The sequence below is a fragment of the Mya arenaria genome, chromosome 5 (assembly GCF_026914265.1).
Source record: "Mya arenaria isolate MELC-2E11 chromosome 5, ASM2691426v1".
In the NCBI taxonomy this organism is placed as follows: domain Eukaryota; kingdom Metazoa; phylum Mollusca; class Bivalvia; order Myida; family Myidae; genus Mya; species Mya arenaria.
Window position 1 is genome coordinate 71,061,623 of NC_069126.1, and position 27,824 is coordinate 71,089,446.

General features: G+C 36.9%; 1 protein-coding gene across 1 annotated transcript in view; it reads right to left on the bottom strand.

The window, feature by feature from the left end:
- Positions 1 to 27,824, bottom strand: part of LOC128236148 (uncharacterized) — an 80,967-nt gene that overhangs the window by 40,552 nt on the left and 12,591 nt on the right. Inside the window, exon 2 of the mRNA XM_052951018.1 lies at positions 3,894 to 4,256. Coding sequence (XP_052806978.1) covers positions 3,894 to 4,256 — 363 coding nt within the window. The remainder of the gene's footprint in view (positions 1 to 3,893; positions 4,257 to 27,824) is intronic.

A 27,824-nucleotide genomic window follows, 5' to 3' on the forward strand; every position in this document is an offset into this window, starting at 1 on the left:
CTAATAACGAACTCTGTAAGGCCAATGCCTGCAATTTTCATAAAGCGTATAACACGATTGTCTGTATCAAATGCTTTCTGTAGGTCAACCATTACCATGCCGACGAGATTTCTTTTATCCATGTTAAAGTGTATATAGTCTGTCAAGTGTATAAGCAATTCTCAGTAGAGAATATGCGCCTAAAACCGGATTGTTAGTTAAAAAGAAGTTCATTTATTGTACGATAATCTTTAATTATAAATGACCTTTTCTATGACCTTAGAAATGATACTTAGAATGGAGACAGTGCGATAATTTCCCACGTCTGTTTTGTCATTTTTTCTTAAAAAAAGGGACAACTCGTGCAGACTTCAGGTCGTCTGGCACTACACCATGTATAATTGACAAATTAATAATGTATGATATTGAGAGAGTTTGCAACGCAATGTGCGGATTCCTTAACAAAACGAGATTGGATGCCATCCAGACCCGTGGCCTGGTTGGAGCTAAGACTATCTATTCAGGTATCTTATTACTTTACATTCAGTTACAATGGAAAGACAATAGGTCGAACGACTTTAGACAAATAAAATTAAAAACGAAGTTACTACCAAACGTACTAACAAACTTTGGAAATGTTTCAACAAGTATAAGAGCAACGGACGAGTAAAATGAACTATTTTTTATGCAACTTGTAATTTATCAAAGCAAATTTCATCAAGTATAATTAAACTAGGGATGCAAACGAATATTCGGAATATTCGACCGAACGTTCGGTATTCGAATGTCAAAATCGGTATTCGAATAATCGATATTTTTGTTGAATTAGTACATTAATAACCTTTTTGTCTACAACTGTTTTCTTCGACTGTCTTGTTTTTACAACGATTGACCTCTAATGCCAGATGTGTGAACTTGATGACACTATACACGCGTCATATCTGATATATCGTCGGGAACTATAAACAGTCCCCGTAATTTTGCATTTAGTGGCGGTAAGTCTAGTGACATTTAAATGATCATGCCAATTAAAGATTAAAAGGTTCGGCCTTTATACCAATGTTTTGTCTTTACTGCTAATCAAGCCTAGCGATATTGCTCAAATCGCCTTGATGATATAAGGGACATGTGCTAGTTATGTGTTTTAAACTGTTTTCCATGTTTCGATATAACGCTCTTTCCTTGATCGTAACTGTATGGTTTAGTATTGAAGGATATATGTCCTGTATTGATGTACAATACAAAAGTCAAAATCGACGTTTGGCCATAGTTTCGTTTTCTATAAATATGTTTCGTAAACATCAATCCCAGAACGAGGCTGCAAGTCCCACGTTGGTACATATCGTCATTTAACCGGGAAATACAAAATTCCACAATTTTATTTTGCATTGTTTACAAATATGAACGCAGATGAATAGAAATAATTCGATATTTTGTTTAAATGTATAGCTTTTTCTTGGGATATATTCTGAAAATGGGGAAAATCAGAGGCAGAGGCTCTTTGTGGAACGGTAAATACGACAAAGAAGGTTTACAGGGTCACGGCTATTTCTATAGTGAATAACTGTTTACTACAATTCTCAATGGTTCATTATAGTATTCGAATATTCGATCGAAAGAATTACCGAATATTTGAATTATATCAATTTCGCCATTCGTTTGCATCCCTAATTTAAACTAATATTATATGAAGACTGGCTTTTCTTGGATGGTAAACCTAACTGTTTAAGGCTATTTCACAAATAATTTGAGTCATTTTTGCTGTTTTCAAGGGTATTCTTAAAATCATTCTTTTAAGCGTTTGCAATACAAGTCTGAGCCTTATTTCTCAATTTTCTAAATGTGCATAAGTTTTCATCCGTTTGGTTTCTTTTAAATGTATAAAAAAAAGCTTTATCCCTGTCCTTAGTATACTTCATTATCAATCCAAGCTTCGGTTCGTTGTTTAATACAGACCTGTTTCAGCCTACGGTCACAACGACCTTGACATTTGACCCACTGACTTCAAAAGCACAAGGGTTCATATGTTGGTCATGACTAACCTAACAGCAAAGATTGAGATCCCTTGGCCATAGCGTTCTTTAGTTATTGATCAGAAACCGATTTTCAGCTAACGTTCACTACCAACTTGACCTTTGATACACTGATCTCAAAATTATCATAGATCACCTGCTGACCATGACCAATCATTCTAACAAGTTTTAGGACCCTGAGCAAAAGCTATTAAATGTAAATCGACTTTTAACTGAAGGTCACCACGACCTCGACCTTTGATCCACTGACTACAAAATCAATTAAGTTCACATCATTGTCCTGACCAACCTGCCTACCTAGTTTGAGGCCTAAGCGTTTTTCATATAATAATCGGAAAACGATTTTCAGCTGACGGTGATGATAAGCAATCACACCTTTCACCTTAGTCCAACTGACCTTATAATCAAAAAGGCTTTATCTACTGGTCATGACCAACCAGCCAATGTACGCTCCTCTGTGTTTTAATGTCTTTATCATAGCTTCGTCCTATGTAGGCAAATATCTCTATCAAAACTATGCTGTTGTCACATTTGATATATCGTTATATTACGAATACCCTGTTAATAACAAAATGTCAATAATCTAGTAAAAATGTTCCTAAACTGTAATTTCCTTTCTACATTTATCCGTTAAAGCTGCACTCTCAAAAATTGAACGTTTTGACATGTTGTTTTTTTTGTTTTGTTTTTTGTCTTGGAACGAGCAAATTTTTGCGAAAATCCATGGAATCCAGTTAAATAAGATTGCTGATAAAAAATAGATTGCAGATATTTATATTTCAGTTAAAAAATGATGTTTTATGCATTTTTCGTTTAGGCTATAAAACATTAAATTTCGAACGGAAATATGAAAATCTAAGATCTAATATCTTATACCATGGGTTTGAGGATATTTACGCAAAAAAATGCTCTTTCCAAGCCAAGAAATAAAAAAGTTGTAAAAATGGTAAATCTGTGATAGTGCAGCTTTAACCTATGGAGATGAAAAACATTGACTGTTGCTAAGTGGAGGTAGTTCTGGATAGAATGTTAAGTCGGACAATGTGAAGTTTTAGGATAAAGAGTCAAGCTCTCGCTAAAAAAAAATTGAATTATTGTCAAATATGTTTATTGTTACATAGAAATGTACCGGCAATTGTAATGGTAGTGTGTAGCCTTTAAACATAATTTCATATCAAAAAAAGTCGTTTTTAAATTAAGAAACCCGTGTTTGTTTTATTTATGCTCATTGTTAGCATGTTACTACATTCCCATAGTAGTTACTGTAGAGAACACCGGTGTGGAATCAGTGAACCACTCCGCGTAATGACTCAATGGTTGAATTCATTGCCCAATTGACAGGCGAGACATCCTTTCACCAATGCTAGTAATCTATAATTCAAATTTCGTTCCTTTTTCAAATTTCCACTTTAAATGCCGATAACAAATTTCTCTCCATAGTTTTACCATATTTTATTATTAAATTTAAAACCAGAATTCTGCGATTTAAATATGTCGCCAATTTGTTGCGCCAACAATCTTGACTAAAAACGATTACAAAAATATTAATAATGAGTTTATGTGTATGACCAACAGGAACTGAGTTATTGAGAACATTTGTTTAGACTATTGATCGACTTGAATGTAGTAGGCCAGTTCGCTTGTGACTTGCAAATTAAGGCTCTTATAACATATAAAAATGTTCAACCTTTGGGATTGGGAAATATCTTGAAGTAAAATGAAACTGTGATTTGCTCAGTGTTTTTATAGTGAACGTATACCTTGAAATTCATATTCATATTCACCATTGATTTCATAAAAGACCATATGTGTAAGAAAATACAGGTATTTATACATGTAGTTCAAAGACGGAGAATAGAAGAACAAACATGGGTTAATTACCTTGCACTGTAATTGTTTCTTCGTTGCTATTTTCTTTTGTTCCGTTGACCAGAACTTGGCATCGCCATTTGACTCCATTCTCCGTCCTCGACACATTCCTTATCGTAAGCGTGAGTCTGTTTGTAGCCGGGCAGGCATAGCTGTATAGTGTGGAGTTTGGTGCCAAACCAACGTATGGAGGAGAACAATCGTTGTCACCTCTAATGACTATGGTCCCGATAGCAACATCAGCGTTTCCTACCCGCTTACCCCATATTACGTAGCCTGTGTTTGTGCTCTGTGTCTCACAGGTAAATGTCAGAGGACTGTACTGTGTCATGGTGGGAGAGGTCGGAGACAACGTGACTACCTGGGCTGCAGCATCTAAATTGAAAATGTGTAAAAGGTTAAAAAATATATATTAAGGTACCATACGTTTATTTCTTCATTTTTGTCAATCTTGTAACAATCGAATCTAAAAAAGTGTGTACGTTTTTTTTATTTGATAATTCTATATGATAATCCATATCTACATTATCAAAAAATGATTTTTTAAAGCAAAACTTAAGAGTAAACAGAAGGAAATATATCTTAAAACACAGTATGTTTGAGCAACACAATAATTGTTCATCAGTATTTATATTTAACCTGTAATACCTTATAACACTATATTACAATAGATGATTTTATTTGTATTGGGCAATTTCTAAGAAAATGTATGTAATGTCGTTGAGTTTTGATCAACACGATGATGTGTCAAAAGAAATTTCCAAATTAATTTGGCGTTTAAATTGTAAATATGTAGTTTTAATTTTCATTTACAATTTCAGTATTGTAAAATTCGCGGTAATCTGCAGTCAAATTGGTAATTGTTATCAATCTACGGTCATTTTACATAAGGTCGACTTGCCACGCTTGTATTATGTACATGTTGTTCTTTGTCGAAGTTCCTTTGGTCAATATATTCCTCGCTATATAAGTGACGAATGGGTCGTAATGTGTGTAAATACACTTTTAAAATCACCAATTACGTTAAAAAAATCATTAATATGTTCGTATAGGTACGGAAACATATAGATACAAGGGCGTACCGTGACAACGATAAATTTACGACCGTTTCGGGAACAAACGTTTTGACAAAAAAGTTGACTATACATGTATATTCTATAGTCAATAGACCAATTTGCACGCAAGATGATACTGATTTATAAACCTTGACGACCCCCTTACACCATAAATGGGGGAGGAAACTCCACGTGTATACTGAACATTAAACAACATTTGAAAGACAGTTACGTTTCTCATAAGAAAAATGAAAATGGTTGAACGTAAACACTGTGTCTTCGGTAAAGTGGCTATATCTGGTGTACAAGAACAAACAATGCGGTGAAAATTTAGACAAATTAGTCGACCAAGTAGATCCAGTATTTTCAGCCTGTTTTGGGTCATTTTAAAACACAAACCATTCAGCTTCACAACATTTCAGCAGAACAGATCAGATCAGAACTGACAGTTTATTTGACTTATACAAGTGTACATCGTCGTTAAACAACAAGTTATACAGATAATTTAATAAAATATCATGAAATCAAATTAATAGTATATGTAAATTGAATACAAGATGAGTATCATGTTAACATTGGCAGTGAGGGAATTATTCATATAGCTGTTTCAACTTAGTAGTAGTATTAATAAGAGGGTTGCGTATAACAGACGCTTTTTCCACATATTTACAAACATTTATTTATTGCATTCTTATTACCTGAAGGCAGTAATTTATTAAATTTAGATGCAAATGGATTGGGTTTTGGTTGTGTATGCTTATTTATACTCGGACTCGGGCAAGGTATATTCGGTGAGTGTTCCGATACGATTGATAGTCATTTAATATTTGTGCACAGACAGAATGTAACCAGCTACCCTAGTTCTTTAACGTGCACCAGCGTATACTACTGTCACACAGGACCCCTATTCATGTCCCTCCCGGATGACGATTTGTATGGGTTTTTTTAATTGTGTTGCGGGGTATCGAACCTGCGATCACTGGTGATAACAGTGAATTTTACAGGCATTAGTCCATATTGGGCCATCATAGGCATCAAATAATTGACAAAATATTTAAGGCCTAGTTTAAGCCTTCTATAAAGGCAAGTTGACCAAATGCTTTAATAGTACATTCTTTGCCCATGTTGCCATTTCTGCTGTTTTAGTCAGACGTGTACTGCGATAGTGTATACTGTCTTTTTAGTTTGCAGCAAAGACAATAAGGATGTGATAATCTTGTCATTTATGCAGATTGTGCAATGCATTTGCTCTTTCTTGTACAATAGGCTGAGTACGATTGAAATTGAATCAACCACTGTCGTACCTATTCAGATATATGTGTAAGCGGTACAAGCACTGTTTTGTTATTAAATATTAGGAAATTTTATCAAAAAATAGTAAATGTTCTTTCCGAACATTGAGTTAACGTGACCTAATAACACTGCATTTGCAGAAAAAAATACTTGAACTTAATGGTTTACACTAAATCGCAAATTTCAGAGCTGAACAAAACAAAACATGATTTGTATATTTGTTGCAATATTGTGGACAAACGCCATATATGGAAGGAAGCTAAGGAGGCAAGTGCTTTATCTATCCTTTCATGGGTCAATGTTTACCAAAAACATGTTCCAGGCTTCGGCGCGGATATTTTATACGGGCTCTAAACCGAGCGAAGCTCGGCAGAGCCCTAATACGGCTACACATAGCACTACTTTCTGACAAAAGTGCAACCACTATGAGCCTGAAAAAAGACGTAAATGTGATGGAAAAAAACTTTTCAGTAAATCATCAAATGAAAATATCAAGTTATAAACTTATGACATGCGGCTGGCTAGTGCAGAAATCGCTATGGCTGAGTGAGATATTGTCACCGAAGAGATGGATGGGGTATCTGTGAGCCACAAACATGGCTGAGTGAGATGTTTTGACTGAGATCAAAGATGGGAACACCTTTTAAATTATCAACACGCTGGTTGAGATAAAACTGGGCATAATAATGCTATTGCTGCATTTTCTACATAATGTAGCCACCTCATACATGAAAACACCAGCAGTTGTCATAAATCTTTCAGTTTTGGTGTGATTTTGCCATTTTCTTTGCTGCACCATTTGTCCCGGAAGCAAATAATTTGTCATATAGTGGTGTTTAGACTGTCTATAAACACATGATCACTAAACAAACATTGTTAAACTGAACAGTTCTGTTACCTTTGTATATCAGTGGACCAGAAAAAGCATAAATTTGACTAGTTGAAGCATTATAGTTTGGCTCTATGTCATTAGCCGGATTTTTGATCGAAAACTTACGGGTTTTAGAATGGCGAAAACCGGCGGGCGGGCTTGTTGTTAACAATTTTGCGTTTAAGTTTTCATTTTATGTAATAAAATCAAAAGTTTTTATCCAATGGTAATCAAACTTCAAACAATGATAGAGCATAATGAGAGGAAGTGCAGTGTACAATAACCATAACTATATTCTTGCTTATTACTCAGTTATTGCCCCTTGTTACTTTTTTGTCCGGAGTATAACTTGAAAAGTACTGGATAGAATTCATTGGAACTTCATACAATGGTAAAGCACAGTGAGAGGAAGTGCAGTGTACAATAACCATAACTCTATTTTTGCTTATTACTGAGCTATTGCCCCATTGTTACTTTTTTGTCCTGAGTATAACTTGAAAAGTACTGACTGGAATTCATTGGAACTTCATACAATGGTTAAGCACAGTGAGAGGAAGTGCAGTGTTCAAGAACCATAACTCTACCTAAACTAACTACTGAGTTATTGCCCTTAATTTGTTTTTTTTGCTGTCAATTTTTTTTCCAGACATTAACTTGCAAACTACTAGATGGAATTTATTAAAACTTCATACAATGGTAAAGCACAATGAGAGGAAGTGAAGTGCAGAAGAACCATAACTCTATCTCAGCTTATTACAGAGTTACTGCCCTTTGTTACTTTTTTCTTGTCCGGAGCATAACTTAAAAACTATTGGATGGGATTTAATAAAACGTCATACAGTGATAGATCATAATGAGAGGGAGTGCAGTGTACAGGAACCGCAATTCTATTTCAGATTATTACATAGTTAGTGCCCTTTGTTACTTTTTTTGTCCGGAGTATAACTTGAAAACTATTATGTAGTATTTAATAAAACTTCATACAGTGATAGATCATAATGAGAGGGAGTGCAGTGTATAGGAATCGCAATTCTATTTTGTAATATGATATCGGCTTCCTGCGAGTGGCCAGGCTTATCAGCAGTCTGTAGTTAGCTAGCGTCGAATAAACATCGTAAACTACATAGCAGTCTTTATCTATCATCCCTATAGTTAATCAATAATACGACATGGTGGCAGCGCGGGATTAAACTCAACAATAATATTGGAACTATTTGCACTAGTGTTAATAAACAAAATGGCAAATTTTAATTTCCAACATCCGGATAAATTTGACTTCCAAAAGCAGGAACAGTGGGAAAAGTGGTTAAAACGGTTTGAGAGATTTAGGCTTGCGTCAGGATTAGGAGAAAAAGACGAAGAAGTGCAAATTAACACTTTAATTTATTCAATGGGACCAGAAGCAGAAGAAATTATGTCATCGTTCAATCTTTCGAATGAAAACAGCAAGAAATTTGACACTGTAGTGGAAAAAAACTCAATCAGCATTTCATTCCTAAAAAGAACGTTATCTTCAAGAAAGAGCCAAATTCAACCAACGATCACAAATGGCTGGTGAAAGCGTGGACAGTTTCATCACAGAACTGTACCATTTGGCAGAAAATTGTGAGTTTAGGGACTTACATGATAGTTTAATTCGCGACAGGAATGTGGTCGGAATCCGAGACCACGAATTGTCCGAAAGACTGCAGCTTGACCCAACACTGTCGCTAGAAAAGGCGGTGACTGAGGCCAAACAACGAGAGTCGGTTCGAGCCCAACAAGCGGTAGTAAGAGGCGAACCGTCATCTACAGTTGAGGCAGTGACAAGACGGCAACACAAGACTCAGGGGCACCGGAACTGGAAGCCAGAGAACAAACCTATCCCATCTACGCCAGCAAGCAGGGAGTGTCAGCGTTGTGGCAACACGCCGGGGCACCCTCGAAACATGTGCCCGGCAAAAGATGCGAAGTGCCGTAAATGTCAAAAAGTAGGACACTTCCAAAAGAAATGCCGCTCAACCGTTGGAGCCGTGATTGAGGCTAGCAACACCGAGCATTCCGACGAAGACGAGTCCTTCCTTGGTACAGTACGGGCATCAACGACCACGGACCCATGGAAAGTGACACTAACCGTAAATGATGAAGCGGACCGACGTTCAAAACGACACCGAGGCAGACGTAACAGTTATCCCAGAGAAACTGTTTAAACACATGTTTGAAGTGAAAATACAGAAAACTAACAGATCATTATTTGGCGCAGGCAATTCTAAATTAACAGTTCTCGGTAAATTATAAACCACAATTGAATCTTCATCAAAAATGTGCGTTACAGAAGTGTTTGTTGTAAAAAGTTTCCTCTCCTTGGCCGACCTGCTATTGAGGCTTTACAAATTGTTCAGGTAAATGATTTTAAATACATTTCAACTGTCAAAGCATCGTATGAACAAGTACATGAGAAATTCCCCATTGTCTTTAGCGACAAATTAGGTAAAACTGATTGGGAATACAAAATCACATTAAGTGAAAACTCAAAGCCGTACTCATTGTCTACACCGCGTCGAGTACCATTGCCTCTAATGAAAAAAGTCAAAGCCGAGCTAGGGCAAATGGAGAGATCGGGGGTTATTTCAAAAGTATCAGAGCCGACCGAGTACTGTTCGCCAATGGTAGTAGCTCCCAAACCAAATGGTCAAATTAGGATATGTGTAGATCTGTCAAAATTGAATCAGTCAGTAAAACGAGAGCGTTTTCAATTACCATCCGTAGACGAGTCACTTGCAAAGCTCGCTGGAGGACGTTTCTTTTCGAAAATTGACGCACGCCACGGATTCTGGCAAGTAAGATTAGCACGCGAATCGCGACATTTAACTACATTCATAACCACATTCGGTAGGTTTTGCTTTAATGTCTCACCATACGGTATAAATGCTATGCCAGAATTCTTTCAGAGAAAAATATCGGCATTGTTAGAAGGAGTACCGGGCGTAGTTTGCAAAATGGAGGACGTCCTCATATTCGGTGAGAATAAAGATGAACATGATCAGCGTTTATTTCGCGTGTTAGGGCTCATTTCTGAGGCTGGCATCACACTGAACAAAGAAAAATGCCAGTTTGGTAAACACAGTTTGACATTTCTAGGTCATGTTGTAGGTCAGGGCACAATTGGGGCCGACCCAGCCAAAGTGAAAGCAATTATTGACATGCCAAACCCGCAGAATATTTCAGATATCCGGAGATTTCTTGGAATGTGCAATTAATTAGCAAAGTTTACGCCAAACTTAGCACAAATGTCTAAACCGTTGCGAGACCTTTTAGAGGACAAAAACTCGTGGTTCTGGGGTCCAGATCAAGAATCGTCCTTCCAGAAATTGAAAGAGGAGTTAAGTTCTCCCAAGGTTTTGGCCCAGTATGATCCTAATAAGGAAACAATGGTCTCAGCAGACTCTTTTGGCATGTGGGGGGGGGGGGTGTGCAAAAGCAAGGAAGTACATGGAAACCAATAGCGTTTGCTTCTCGTTCGCTTACTGAAGCAACAAGGTATGCTCAAATAGAGAAAGAATGCCTTGCATTAACATGGGTTTGCGAAAAGTTTCAAAACTTTTTAATAGGATCCAAGTTTGTCCTAGAAACGGATCATAAACCGTTAGTTCCTTTATTAAGTACGAAAGACTTGACCGATTTACCTGCTAGAATCCAGAGATTTCGTATGCGCTTTACGATTTTAGCATTGTTTACATAAGCGGATGTAAACTGGTTACAGTCGATTGTCTATCAAGGGCACCTCTGTGTACGTTAATTGATAAAGAATCCGAAAGTCTGCATTCCGCGACTGACGCATATGTGCAAATGATTTTCAATGACATCCCAGCGACCGCTAATCGACTGGAACAAATAAAGTCCCTTCACAAAGAGGATAATATCTGTACACAGCTTTTGTTGTATTGTAAACAAGGGTGGCCAGATAAGTCAGCACTTTCTGAATACATGAAACCATACTGGTGTTACAGGGGTGAGATAACTGTTCAAAGAGGTCATTTGTTCAAAGGAACGCGACTAGTAATACCAAACACATTACAGTCAGAAATGATTGATAGACTTCACGGTGAAGCGCATCAGGGAATTTCGAAATGTAGGGAGCGGGCAAAACAATCTGTTTGGTGGATTGGTTTGAGCTCGGCTCTAGAAAAGGTTGTAAAGTCATGCCATAAATGCATTGAAAACGGTTGCGATAGAGCAGAACCGCTTATGCCGTTCGAATTTCCAGAACGCCCTTGGCAACGCGTAGCAACAGACTTATTTGAACTAAAAGGTCACAAATATTTGTTAGTAGTGGACTATTTCTCGCGTTATATTGAGCTGGCCAAACTTTCAAATGCTACAGCAGCGTGCGTAGTAAATCACATGAAGTCCATTTTCGCGCGACACGGTATACCAGAAATAGTATTTAGTGACAACGGTCCGTGTTACAACGCAGCGACTTTTAAAAAGTTTGCACGGGAGTATGGATTTGCACACCATACTTCTAGCCCAAAAATGCCTCAAAGTAATGGTCTTGCGGAAAGGTCTGTAAGAACTATTAAAGAGATGCTGAAGAAATCAGACGACCCGTATTTGGCACTGTTGTCATATCGTGCAACGCCATTGCACAATGGATTCAGTCCGTCAGAATTATTAATGGGCAGAAAATTACATACGTCAATACCGGTTAAACCCGAAACTTTAAATCCAAAGTGGCCAAATTTAAAAATTGTCCGAAATCGGGAAAATAAGATTAACAAAAAAGAAATTTCGATACAAGACACAAGGCAAAAACTTTGCCTTGCCTAAAAAATCGCGACCGAGTTCCTGTAAAAGATCAAAACAAGTATGGGGAAATTAAATCACAATCTGTATTCCTACGTTCATACAATGTTGAGACGGATGAAGGTATTATCCGCCGGAATAGGCGCCATCTTATAGAAACTCCCAGGCGGCCTAATGGTCAGCAGGATGGTCAAGGAGAACAGATGGTTCAGATTAATGAGAGTGATAGTGAAAATTCTTTATCTTCATGGGAAAGTAAGGAGGAGACTGTGGAACCGGGGAATGGTTACGTAACAAGATCATGAAGATTGTCAAGAAATCCAGAAAGACTAATCGAATTGTGTTAGTGAAAAAATATTATATGTTTTATATAAAAATGTTATATTTGTTTCAGACGTAAACACCTCTAAATAATACATTCATTAAATTACTTATTAACTTGAAAGGGAGGTGTTGTAATATGATATCGGCTACCTGCGAGTGGCCAGGCTTATCAGCAGTCTGTAGCTAGCTAGCGTCAAATAAACATCGTAAACTAAATAGCAGTCTTTATCTATCATCCCTATAGTTAATCAATAATACGACATATTTGAGTTACTGCCCTTTGTTTCTTTTTTCTTGTCCGGAGCATAACTTGAAAACTATTGGATGGAATTTAATAAACGATATCACTGATAAATATGGGTCTTTTTGGTTAAAAATACTAGGTCACTAGCTCAAATCCTTGGTTTGCAAAATTTCATCGTCAAATAAAAATCCGACTTTAATGCGGCGTTGCCGCATTGGCGTCTTGTTTTTATATAAAACGCTAAGCCGATAAAGTGGAAAAATCTTATTTTGTTTTTAAAAAATCTTAAAAGAGTAGGCAGGCCGTTTTTGTGGCGCTGTTTTATAAACACAATTGAAAGCTACAAAGAAAACTTTACTTGGTCATATTATTCCAATGCATGAGGAAAAAATGGCTCTTCAAAAGTTTGCGGCTTACCATTTGATGGAAATGGCTATTTCTGCTTTTTATGAAAACACCACAGGTGCTTATACTCATTCTTTAAGTATTTAATATATCATTGCCAAACTTTCAGTATGTGTTGCATACAGCCTGAAATTGAACTTCAGTAGTTTTGAAGTCTGTTTTTGCAAAAATATTGTATGCAAGGACTGTTTTGAAGAGAAAAGGCGGGTTAGTGTCTATTTGAAACATATAGTTAAAATAACTGTGGCCATATTAACATATGTTTAACAACGGTGACTTCATTTGTTAGTGTGATAGCCTCTTCATCTGTGTCAATGTGACCAAATTGACCCATGTGTATTACTTTAGCTAGGTGTTAATCTGTTTCAGATCGGGATCCATCACTTTGAACAGTACCGTATTCACCAGTAAGGTTTTATCCAGGATACCAGAGTGGCATCTGGGATTGGTCACTTCAGTACCAATGTCACCAATAATGTTTTATCCAGGATACCATATTGGCATCTGGGACTGATCACTTCAGTACCGTTTTCACAACTAACATTGCATCCAGGATACCAGATACCAGAGTGGTATCAGGGATTGATCTCTTCAGAACAGTATTCACCAGTAACGTTTTATCCAGGATACCAGAGTGGCATCAGGGATTGATCTCTTCAGAACCATATTCACTAGTAACGTTTTATCCAGGATACAAGAGTGGCATCAGGGATTGATCACTTCAGTACTGTATTCACCAGTAACGTATTATCCAGGATACCAGAGTTGGCATATGGGACTGATCACTTCAGTACCCTATACCAGAGTGCATTATGTATTTTGGATCGATTTCAGTACAGTAATCATCAGGAACATTTGAAATAAGAGACAAGAATTGCATATGCATCTCAACAATTCATGGACATGTGAGCTAATGTAAGCATAATTAGAGTACATTCTTGTTCTGATTATGTTGTGAACTTTTAAACTGCCTTATTGTGAATATATTTCAAGTTTACAACATATATATATATATATATATATATATATATATATATATATATATATATATATATATATATATATATATATATATATATATATATATATATATATATATATATATATATATATATATATATATATATATATATATATATATATATATATATATATATATATATATATATATATATTAATATCAATAACTAATGTTTTTTGTTGAATAATCTATGTGCTTGTGTTTTTTTTAAATGTTATAGATGTATAATTCAGTTTAATGTCTTATACTTTAAATACGTAAATATTTTCATACTTTCGGCATACATTGTTATATTCAATGATGGAAAGGTGCTAACAACATCAACTTCAGGGAATTTATATTCATACTGCAGAGGGTGTCAAACCATTTTTTCCGGGTTATTTGCAGAACCTTGAAAATCTAAAATTTACACAATGCTGTTTTACATATTAAAATAGTTCAGTACAGGTTGATTGTCAGATAACTGTGATAATTAATTTTAAGTAAACTCAATCTGTTTCGTTTACCTTGTTATGTTTAAAGCAGGAATCATTATTTTGTACTGTAAATTCTTGTATGATATTCAGTATTAGGTAAATTAATGTGTTTGTAATTATGAGTTTTCTAAAACATTAATATAGTAAATTTGCTTTGCATTGCCTTAACCTTACTTGTTATGCACCTAAAAAATCGAATTGGTCGTAGTCATAGTCTTAGTATGTCATTTAAAATGACTTTTGCCTTTGACACTTGTTTACGTAATAAAAAATGTACTGCATTAGCAGTTTCTGAAGTTGATAACATACCTAGAGCCCGTCTAAGGCAGTGCCTTATTTCATATTATTGCTTTGTGATGATAGATTGATTCTAATGCTTGTTTGACTGGCCTTAATATTTATATAGGAGCTTCGCAAAATATTTTCAAAGCGTATTAATGTAGTAACCTAAAAAATAATGTGAAAATGAAGTCAAATTTCTTAAGAACGAGTTGTGGAATTGAGGGTGTAGGAACGAGTTATCGAATTAAGGCTTAGAATGAGTCATGCATTTTAGATTAAAGAATGAGTTGTGGCATCAATGCTTGAGAAGGAGTCGTAAATTGAGAGTTTAAGAACGAGTTAAAGAATTAAGGCTTAAGAACGAGTCATGAATTTAGTGTTTTAGAACGAGTTATGAAATTCAGATTTAAGTACGAATAATTGGCCACCTAGTTTTTTTATCATATTTTAGGGAAAGTATTCGGAAAATAATACAAAAAACAACAAAATATAACATTAATAAAATTTATTTCTAATATGTTAAACTCATTGAAATGTAATCACTGAAACAAAGTCAACAGAAGGGAATTACAACAATACCATTAAAGCAAACACTGCCAGATCAAATAATGTCGTATAAATTTGATTACGTTTCATTACATTGAATGAAATGGCCGCACCTGATGAATAACACCCTGAGATTTGATTGGAGCGGCCGGGAATGTAATGCCCTTCAATAGGTCCTACAAGATCCCAATCGAATTTTAATCCGGACTTATTGCAGGCCATTGACATGTCGCACGTTACGTTGTTAACTGCAATCATAACTTGTGTGTTTCTAAACACGTGACATGTTGAGGTATCCTGTGTCAATATCGTATCGCGATTGGCACGGATAGGAGCTGGGCGAACCGGTCGAATGATCTCTTTTTGATATCTCATCACGTGCATTCTTCCTGCAATGGGTACAATTGGAGATTTTCTGTGCATGTTAACTCCATATACTCGAGCAGGTCTGTCACTCCCGCATTGTGTGATGCTTGTCTCGTCAACGAAGAAAACATTGGTCCAGTTCGCCCTTGTAAATCGCAAATGTCGCATGGCCTACAATTTTACTGCCTGTCTGTGCCTTGCGTTATAAATCAAATCTTGCAGGGGACGACGGCACCGCAAGCCGACGGCTTCAGGTGATTGCACACTGTATGTAGGTGGATTAGGTGGTTGTGTCTGCCCACTGTATTATGTGCCGTCGTCGCTGCCGTGATCAAATGATCCTGAATTGGGTCATTGATAATTTGAATGTCCTGTAGGGGAGTCGTCACTCTGATCTTAGGGCGTCATCTGAGATCTGCAAAACTTCCGGTTTGTACGAGTTTCACCTAAATAGTCTCGATAAGCCAAGCAAGCTGAAACAAAAAAATGATTAAATCTACTTATAGTAGTTTTAAGGATGAATGATAATGAGATACAATGCATTTCGTTGTATGTTTGATCAGTCTAAAGGTATCGTATGATTGACCCCCCGTGATATTTTTCACAACCGTTTTTTACGTAAATAAGAAAAATCATGTTTCTGTCAATAGTTTGCACTTAATAACAAATAATGAAACAAATTGCAACTTTTATAACGACGAGTTACATACCTGGCACGAATCATTCCGACGACTTGAGCTCGTTCTGCAATGCTCCTTCTCGATAATGAATGTTTTTCATAAAAGATAAACCATGAAAAAAGCATTCCTACCAAACACGACAATTATCATGCCGTGCACGAGGAACTCGAGCACATAGGCTATTGTCGCACCTATGTATAGTATGTATGTATTTATTTAGACATTGCGGTCAAGGATAACCCGTGAAAGTGTAAGTGGTGGGATAAAATGAAGCCCGGTGCGATACCCTAGCTCTTTTTCGAAGAGACCCCTTGGTTATTTTACCTGCTCGGTGTAAAGCACCGATACACGGGGTACAACTTTCCTAGGTTAAACCAGTACTGAGTAAACCACTTTTCCAAGCACTACCCTTTAAATGCCGAGCGCCAGGCACGGGGGCTACTTGTATCATATGTTAACGTTTTCCGGTATGACGCGGCCAGGGATCAAACCCACGACCGCCGTAGGCGGACGCTTTAACCAGTGGGCCACGGAGACGGTCGTTCCGCATGGATAAATTTGTACATGAATACGTGTTTTAATTTATTTTAATCGATAGATTTGCGTGTACAGTACAATAAAAACCAATATATTATTGATTAAATATGTCGCATAATAGTTTATATGGTGAAATTCGTTGAAGAATAAGGTAAAGAAGGATTTTTGGATTGAAGGTAAAGTAGGAGTTATTGAATAAAGATTTAGAAACGAGTTATGGAAGTAAGGTAACTTGGGTTTTGCTAAATGCTTTTAAGTCCAGCATAACTGACTAAAATGAAAATATCCTAATTGGATACGTGTTTAACGTATCGAAGAAATCTAAATATTTCGATATCCTATCGTTACATCCGCTGTCTCAGTAGCTATTCTTATCAGGCAATATTTGGTATTGGCATTACATTATCAACACCAAATAATTTTGTTAAATATGTTGTTATTGCACTTTATTATATGTCTATTAAATTCCTTTTCCATATCCAACAGTGAAAATACAGCACGCCGTATTGCAAAATCCGTATCATGATACTGTCGTTTTCTGATTCCGTAACATGCGAGTACCGTTCGTAATCTCGGAACTACTTTCGCGTTGCTAAAAAAAGCGTGACTAAAAAAACTGGTAAAACCTGTCAACTTTTAAAAACATTAAATCATCTAACTTTTCTCACGCTCCAGAAGCATGTAAATATTCAGAAACATGATTCTCATTCCTGTAGACGTAACGCGGCCATTTTTTAACAAAGTAAATATTCCATTCGGAACTCCTCGGACATTTTTTTTTTTCAAAAACGTTGTTTTTGAAAAAATGGCCGAGGAGTTCCGAATGTAAATATTCTTGGGATTTTTAGCGATCATAATATGAGTTCGCGAGACAATCGCTATTTTTATTGCAACAATGTATGAACTTCGAAATGGTAAACAACTGTTGTTCACTGAAGTAGCTGTCTAGATAAATTGGAAGTATTCTCTGCTTTATGCTTTTCCTCATGGCATTGTTGAGCTATCACTCGGACAACCTTTTACCATTCAAGGTCACTGTGACCTTGACCTTTGACCCGATGAGCCCAAAAACATTAGGGGTCATCTACTGGTCAGGCCCAACCAGGCCTCAAGTTTGAGGGCCATGGGTGCAGGCATTGTCGAGTTATCACTCGGACAACCCTTTACCATTCAAGGTAAAACTATTAAGTATATTAATTTAAATTATGTTTTAATTGGTGTAAATCCATTTATTTATTAAAACATCATCAATATTCTTTGAAAGAAATCCCAACAAAATTACTACCAGTAGCTTTGATTTGAAATTGGCTCCCTAAATGCTGAGATTTTAATTGGTCCTTGGTACAATCAGATAAGATCAGGCTTATCATGCATGTTGTAAAATTGGAAAGGAAATGACAAAGAATTTGGTAGTCATTACAAGAAACTTAAGGAATAATAATTCTATAAATGTTGTAATTACATGCAATTGATTCTTGCCTATAAGTAAAATGTGTTCTTTTGATTATACAATACATAAGAAATTATAATATATTTTTGATTTTCAAAATAATCTTTCTTTTTATTTCATTATTTTATTTTTTTTTTATTTTGAAGGTATATTAATTTATCAATAATAAAATGCTTATTCACTGGTTGATTCATTCATTCATTCATATTCTTGTATTTATGTGTGTATTTCATAAATGTTTTTTTTGAGAAGGGCATGATTCACATTAATATTAAAAAAGTAAAAGATTCACTTATTAACAAAAAGACGCACTTAAAACGCACTAACTGGTGGTCAGAAAAATATCAAAATAAAAGACGCACTTAAAACGCACTTATTGGTGGTAAAAAAAGAAACAAAATAAATCAAAGCACTGAAAGTGTTGATGGACGGTGACATTGTTCGGTCTGCTGCAAGTATAGAACTAAGTGCTTTCTCTTATAAACACAGAAAATCATCGGGACCTAATCTTGAATATAGGAGCATAATTTGAACACTCTTAGGTGAGGACAATTAAACAATGCTTCAAACCAAATATCTAGCTTGATATTTATTTTCCAAACATATTCATTCAATTTCATTTTAATGCTGTAGCTTTGAAAAGTTGATGAAAGGTCACCTGGCAATATTATCGTTAATGTTTATTTGCAGAACTACATCATGGTCAAAATCGCATTGCAGTTGCATAAAAAATACGCCAAAAGGACACAATCAAGATAACCGAACATTAACAGATGTTTTCAAAACAGTACACATGGTCCAAAGTTCTATGTTGTACTCAAAATTAAAAAAATGTAGGCCTTAGTTGAAGCAACTGTGCACAAGATGATCAATTTGCAAGAGAAAGAATTGTCGAAAACTGACATAAACTTGGTATGAATGTGTACAATGCATTGAATCTTATTAACAGAAGTACCACATAGTTTACAATTTGTTTTAGCTAAGCAGTTATTTAGTATTTTTCCATTAAAAATATTACTGGGTATGTCTAGGTATATAGCTTAAATATACCACCCATTTGGAGTAGGCCTTCGTAGCACAGTGGATACAACACTGGACAGCTGGGGTTTTTTACATTTTGGTCCTTTCTCTATAATTATGAATCAAAGCTTAACAAATTCTTTTAAAAAATTGTCCTGAGTTGCGATACAGGAAAAAAGATGGTGCCAATCTGGTGTACAGTCCCTTTAAAGTAACCCGAGAACAACAATGATGAATTGTTTTCCAAACATTGCAACATTTTATTGCAGTGGCCACAAAAATAAAAAAGTAAGTGAACATGTCACAATCAGGGTTAGCCAAACACAACATTTATAAATATTTTTAAAGCAGTACATTTTGACCAATCTGTAAACATATGAAAGAGTGTCAAAAGGTCACAGTAAAGGAAATCTGAGGACAACATTGATAATTGTTTTGCAATACTTACTGAACTTTCGTTACAGTACCTTAGAATAGAAAAGATGGTAAAACGGTAATTATCAAGGTTATCCAAGTACAATATTGATATATGTTTTAAAAGTTATACACATGGTCTAAATTTCTTTGCTGTTGCTTCAAAAATAGAATGTATGTCAAAAAATCATATCTATGTCATCAAAGCACAACATTGTTTTTTGTTTTGAAAACTGTACTAAAAAACTTTCATTGAAGTAGCTTCAAAATAGGAAAGTATGTCGAAAGGTCAACCTTATCCAAGCACAATTATGATTTTTGTTTTCGAATAAATGGTCTAAATTTCATGGCTGAAGCTTCAAATTTAAATGTGTGTCAAAAGGCCACAATCTAGGTCATCAAAACACAACATTAAATAATGTTTTCAAAACTGTCTAAAATGCTATAGCTCTAAAAATAATTAGGTCAAAAAGGTCCCAGTCAGGGTCATCCGGGAATGGCATATATAAATGTATGGTTGATTTCAAAACAGTACAGATGTCAATTTTTCATTGATGTAGCTTTAAAAAACATATTCAACAACTTCAGGAAATGTGTAAATAAGTTAGCCTTTGTCGAGCTTACTAACATATTTCCTTGACGAGTTGTATAATACAGTCTATTATATGATAACGAGTCTTCGTATCTTTTTATCAAAACATTCTTTAAGTAAAGACAGCAAAAACAACCAACCTGTTTTACTTAGTAAAAACCAGGATACCATAAAAACGATGCTATTCTCTGCACTACATGCTTGCATTGCAAAAAGGTTGTATTAGGAAAAATTTCAAAACAAAGAATCATGCGATCATTCTCATACTGTTTGTAAGAAGAATACATATAAACGTGATATCAAGTACAGCAGAAGGAATAACAACAAAAACCTTAACTCTCTCTTGGTAATTGTGACATCATAATGGTCACCAATAAGATGAAGTCATAGATTACTATGTGTTCATGACGTCATTTCCTATTTAAACCAATACAGTACCCCATTAAGTACCCAACGTGATTGAAAGTTTTTATCAGGAGATAAGATAAATATCACATTTTCCTCTTAAGAATTGGTTGGAAATTTAATTTTAACTTTTTTCATCACAAAGAATACAAAATGACAAATTGTCATTTGAAAAAACTATTCTTGCCAATGAATTTGTTTAAAAACATGTGGAAGGATACTATAAGTTCCATGGTCAGTAGGTAACCCGATATGGGATATTCAATGTAAAGGAAACCATATTGCGGTGGAGTGAAGCTCGAACCTAAATATGGATTCTTGCCCCCCATATATCCAATACTATGTCACCTACTAACCCTGTAATGTAAGTATAACGTTGACAACCTGTTATCCTGTTTAAATGTTTTATTTATTCATTGAAATATTCATCAAATCCAAAGACGCCATTTTGGTGTAATATAAATTTGGAAAATGGAAAAATGTTGTGTAACCACGTGACCTGTCCTTGACCAACAGCGGTGTTTCATATATGTTGGAGTCGTGATATTTTTTTTGACCAATAGAAATAGACCAATGGTATATTGATATCCCCATGTGTATTTAGGAGAGAAAAAATATGTGATGGCTATATTTAACTGGATATAAAGTATACAAGTAAATAATAAACACAAAAAAAAATCTTTATGACAAAACATTATTAAGAATGGCCGGAGTGATTGCTGAAAATGAGCCCTTCTTAATCATTAAGCTAGTTACTTTAGGTCATTTAACTGACTTAGAATACAACAAGAGATGTTTGTCAAAATTATGCCCCCCCCCCACCTGAGCGCCATGTTGTCAGGATTATATGGACAATTGAAGGAAATTTGCATGGACCGAAATGACAGCTGATTTGTCACTAACATTGGATGCCGTTGGGGGCAGTTTTAAGATTATGACCATTCAAAGTTTGAGGATAGAGTGTGTTATAACCATGACCTTTGACTCTATGACCTCAAAAGCCATAGGAGACATCAGCTGGTCACCAAAAATCTAAATTTTAAGTTTGAGGGCCATGGGTGCAGGCATTGACAAGTTATCACACAGACAAACTTTTTTGTTCAAGGTCACTGTAACCTTGACCTTTGACCCGATGACCCCTAAAATCAACAGGGGTCATCTACAGGTCAGACACAACTCCAAGTCAAGTTTGAGGGCCATGGGTGCAGGCATTGTCCAATTATCACTTGAAACCTTTTCGCATTTAACGTCACTATGAACCTGACCTTTGACCAAATGACTCCTAAAATCAATAAGGGTCATCTCCTGGTCAGGCCCAACTTACATGTCAAGTTTGATGATCATAGATTCAGGCATTGTTGAGATATCACTGGGAGAAGATTTGTTAACTTTTTGCATTAAAGGTTACTCTGACCTTGGCCTGATGACCCCCAAAGTCAAGAAGGGTCATCTACTGGTCAGGCCCAACCTTCGTGTCAAGTTTGATGACCATAGGTCCAGGAATTGTCGAGTTTGTTTTCAAGGTCACTGTGACCTTGACCTTTGACCCCTTAAATGAATAGGGGTCCTCAATTGGTCAGGCCCAACCGCCAAGTCAAGTTTGAGGGTCATGGGCGCAGGCATCGGACAACCTTTCACCATTCAAGGTCACTGTGACCTTGACCTTTGGCCCAATGACCCCCAAAAACAATAGGGGTCATCTACTGGTCAGGCCCAACCTCCAAGTCAAGTTTGAGAGCCATAGGTGCAGGCATTGTCGAGTAATTACATGGACAACCTTTTACCATTCAAGGTCACTGTGTCTTTGACCTTTGACCCAACGACCCCTAAAACCAATAGGGGTCCTCTACTGGTCAGGCCCAACCTCCAAGTCAAGTTTGAGTGCGATAGGGTGCAGGCATTGTCGAGTTATCACTCTGACAACCTTTTACCATTCAAGGTCACTGTGACCTTGACCTTTGGCCCAATGACCCCCAAAAACAATAGGGGTCATTTTCTGGTCAGGCCCAACCTGAAAGTCAAGTTTGAGGGCCATGGGTGCAGACATTGTCGAGTTATCACGTGGACAACCTTTTACAGTGACCTTGACCTGTGGCCCGTTGACCCCCCAAAACAATAGGGGTCATCTACTGGTCAGGCCCAACCTCCAAGTCAGGTTTGAGGGCCATGGGTGCAGGCATTGTCGAGTTATCACTCGGACAACCTTTTACCATTCAAGGACACTGTGACCTTGACCTTTAGGCTGATGACCCCCAAAAACAATAGGGATCATCTACTGGTCAGGCCCAACTTCCATATCGAGTTTGATGACCATAGGTCTAGGCATTGTTATCACTCGGACAAGCTTTAAAATTATTTTACCATTAAAGGTCACTGTGACCTTGACCTTTGACCAGATGAGCCCTAAAATCAATAGGGGTCATCTACTGGTCAGACCCAACCTTCATGTAAAGTTTAATGACCATATGTCCAGGAATTGTTCAGTTATCACTCAGACAAGCTATGATTTACCGACGGACCGACCGACCAACCGAACGACATGCCTGTGCAAAGCAATATACCACTTTTCTTCGAAGGGGGGGGGGGCATAATAATTCATTGTCGACGTAAAATCTTATGCAGGGATTGTGCATCAGGTGAGTGACAGTAGGCTGAGGAAAAACCAAACTTGAAGAATGAAATTGTTAATGATTAAGGATAGCACTTCATTTATGCCTATCTGAAATTTCATTTGCTTAATTGTAGGTTTATTCTATGTTTGTTGTTAAAGTTGCCCTCTCACAGATTGAAAGTATTGACAACTTCTTTATTTTTATCTTGGAAGGAGCCATTTTTTTCGAAAATCCTTGGAAACCAGTAATATATAAGACTGCTGACAAAAAATCAGAACATAGATTCTTATACTTAAGTTCAAAAATTGATGTTTTATGCATTTTTTCTTTAACCGTTAGTATCAGTTTATGCCATTAAACATCAATTTTTGAACGTAAATATGAAAATCTAAGATCTGATATTTTGTCAGATATCTTATAGCATTGGTTTGCACATATTTACGCAATAATTCGCTCTTTCAAAAACAAAAAATAAAAGAAGCTGTTAAAATAGTCAATCTGTGAGAGTGCAGCTTTAAGGGCTCATCATTTCTTAGTCTTAACAAATTGATGTTCAAATTTAGATTCTTCTTATCCATAAACATCTATCGAAACAAGTTTTTAAACAAGAGATGTTTGTCAAACATTATGCCCCCCTGAGCGCCATGTTGTCAGGATTATATGGACAATTGAATGAAATATGCATGGACCGAAATGACAGCTGATTTGTTGCCGTTAAGGCAGTTTTAAGATTATGACCATTAAAGTGTGAGGATAGAGTGTGTTATGACCATGCCCTTTGACTCTATTAACTCGAAATCCAGAGTCATCAGCTGGTCACCAGAAACCTAAATGTCAAGTTTGAGGGCCATGGGTGCAGGCATTGTCAAGTTATCACTCAGACAACCTTTTATCATTCAAGGTCACTGTGACCTTGACGTTTGGCCCAATGAAAATCAATAGGGACCATCTTCTGGCCAGGCCCAACCTCCAAGTCAAGTTTGAGGGCCATGGGTGCAGGCATTGTCGAGTTATCACTCGGTTAACCTTTTACTATTCCAGGTCACTGTGACCTTGAACTTTGGCCCAATGACCCCTAAAATCAATAGCGACCATCTTCTGGCCAGGCCCAACCTCCAAGTCAAGTTTGAGGGACATGGGTGCAGGCATTGTCGAGTTATCACTCTGACAACCTTTTACCATTCCAGGTCACTGTAACCTTGACCTTTGGCCAGATGACCCCCAAAAACCATAGGGGTTATCTCCTGGTCAGGCCAATTCTCCAAGTCAAGTTTGAGGCCCATGGGTGCAGGCATTGTCGAGTTATCACTCGGACAACCTTTTACCATTCAAGGTACATGTGACCTTGGCCTTTGGTCCAATGACCCCCAAAAACAATAGGGGTCATCTACTGGTCAGGCCCAACCTCCAAGTCAAGTTTGAGGGCCATGGGTGCAGGCATTGTCAAGTTATCACTTGGACAACCTTTTACCATTCAAGTTCACTGTGACCTTGACCTTTGGCCTGATGACCCCCCAAAACATAAGGGGTCATGTACTGGTCAGGCCCAATCTCCAAGTCAAGTTTGAGGGCCATGGGTGCAGGCATTGTCAAGTTATCACACGGAAAACCTCTAACCATTCAAGGTGATTGTGACCTTGACCTTTGGCCAGATGACCCCAAAAAACAATAGGGGTCATGTACTGGACAGGCCCAATCTCCATGTCAAGTTTGAGGGCCATGGGTGCAGGCATTGTCAAGTTATCACACGGAAAACCTCTAACCATTCAAGGTGACTGTGACCTTGACCTTTGGCCAGATGACCCCAATAACAATAGGGGTCATGTTCTTGTCAGGCCCAATCTCCAAGTCAAGTTTGGGGGCCATGGGTGCAGGCATTGTCAAGTTATCACACGATAAACCTCTAACCATTCAAGGTGACTGTGACCTTGACCTTTGGCCCGATGACCCCAAAAAACAATAAGGGTCTTCTACTGGTCAGGCCCAACCTCCAATTCAATTATGAGGGCCATGGGTGCAGACATTGTCGAGTTATCACTCGGACAACCTTTTACCATTCAAGGTCACTGTGACCTTGACCTTTGGCCTGATGACCCCCAAAAACAATAGGGGTCATCTACTGGTCAGGCCCAACCTCCAATTCAATGATGCGGGCCATGGGTGCAGGCATTGTTGAGTTATCACTCGGAAAACCTTTTACCATTCAAGGTCACTGTGAACTTGACCTTTGACCCGATGAGCCCCAAAAACAATAGGGGTCAGCTACTGGTCAGGCCCAACCTCCAAGTCAAGTTTGAGGGCCATGGGTGCAGGCATTGTCACGTTATCACTCGGACAACTTTTTATCATTCAAGGTCACTGTGACCTTGACCTTCGGCCTGATGACCCCCAAAAACTATAGGGGTCATCTACTGCTCAGGCCCAATTTCCATGTCAAGTTTGAGGGCCATGGGTGCAGGCATTGTCGAGTTATCACTCGGACAAGCTTTAAAATTGTTTTAACATTAAAGGTCACTGTGACCTTGACCTTTGACCTGATGACCCCCAAAATCAATAGGGGTCATCTACTGGTCAGGCCCAACCTTCATGTGAAGTTTGATGACCATACGTCCAGGAATTGTTGAGTTAACACTCGGACAAGCTTTGGTCTACCGACGGACCGACCGACCGACATACCGACATGCCTGTGCAAAGCAATATACCCCTCTTCTTCGAAGGGGGGCATAAAAATAGGGTGTTTTGAAAATATCAAAATTGAATAAAGGAAAAGAATTTCATATTTGTCAGGTTTGAACTGACATTTCCAAATGCTTTTTCCTTTGGAACAGGCCATGCGGTAACTAAGAAATATGTCAAGTCCAAGATATACGCATTACCACAAAATTAACCAAGCACAATTTTGATCACAAGTCACACTGTGCAAGCATGTCAAAACATGGCCATGTTAAAATTGCAAAATTTCCTTCTGATTGAAAAAAAATCACAGGCTGTCAGACTGAATTACTGACACTCCTTTTCTATAATAGTTCATGCTGTCTTCAGAAATAAATTGAAATAATGAATAAGGGTAATGTAACATTCTGCCAAAGGGGGAAGTGCATTCATAGTATGTGGATGTCCTGGATTAAATATGCAAATTAACATACCAGGTCTCTGTTTGGAGGGAGAATATATGTATATAAAAGGGTTATGCATGACTTTCTCTGAAGGGATCTGTTGGCCTTGAACATTTCAGTAATATGGCTTGTTTTTATTGATCTTTTTTAGACATACATGTTTGATGCTCGATTGGCATACCAATGAGAATAATTTGCCCAAAATTGCAACAGAACAATTTCAGGGGTGTAGCCAGCGTTACGCACTTACGCACATGTGTAACATCAATTTGAACAAGAGCTGTCACAGAGACAGCGCGCTCGACTATTCCGCCGCTTTTCAATGTAAGGATAGAAACGTTTAGGCAAAACATGTAGGATCACTGTTAAAATAGATTTCAATGCAAAACATGGTGTGCTGAGATATTAACATAAATGTTGTTCCATGAAAAATTTTAACGAGAATTTCTAACTCTAATAATAAAGGGCCATTATTTGCAAAATACAGTTATCTAACTTGGTTATTCAATTAAGTTGGGTGGTTGAATACCATTGTATAAAGTTTCAATGCAATACATCAAATAGTTGCTGAGATATTATCCTATGTGTGCTAACATGCAAGACCTTAACCAGAATTTCTAAGTCGCATAATTAAGGGGCAAAAATTATATATTATAAAAGATAGAGTTATCTTACTTGATTAAATAAGAAGGTTAAATAGATGGGAGCCTGTGTGTAAAGTTTCAATGCAATACATGATGTATTCGCTGAGGTATTGACTTAAAAGTGGTTGCATGCAAAACCTTAACCAGAATTTCTATGTCGAATAAAAAAGGGGCCATTATTTTAATTTAATGCAAACTGGAGTTATCTTACTTGGTTATCTAAGTAGACTGGATGGTTGACTACCATTGTATAAAGTCTCAATGCAATACCTCAAGTAGTTGCTGAGATATTAACCTAAGTGTGCTTACACGCAAAACCTTAACCAGAATTTCTAAGTCAAATAATAAAGGCCTATTATTATCATTAAATGCAAACTAGAGTTATCTAACTTGGTTAATTTAGTAGGTTGGATGGTTGACTACCATTGTATCAAGTATCAATGCAATACCTGAAGTAGTTGCTGAGATATTAACCTATGTGTGCTTACACGCAAAACCTTAGCCAGAATTTCTAAGTCGAATAATAAAGGCCTATTATTTGCATTATATTCAAATAATTGTTATCAAACTTAATTAATTTAGTATGTAAGATAGTTGGGAATACATATCCAAAGTTTCAATGCAATAACTGATGTATTTACTGAGATAATGACTTAAAGGTGCTTACATGCAAAACCTTAACCAAGGTGTGACACCAACGCCGACGCCGCCGCAGATGCTGACGCCTGGGTGAGTAGTATAGCTCTCCTTATTCTTCGAATAGTCGAGCTAAAAATGAAAAAATGGCATCAAAGTTGAGGGCTAA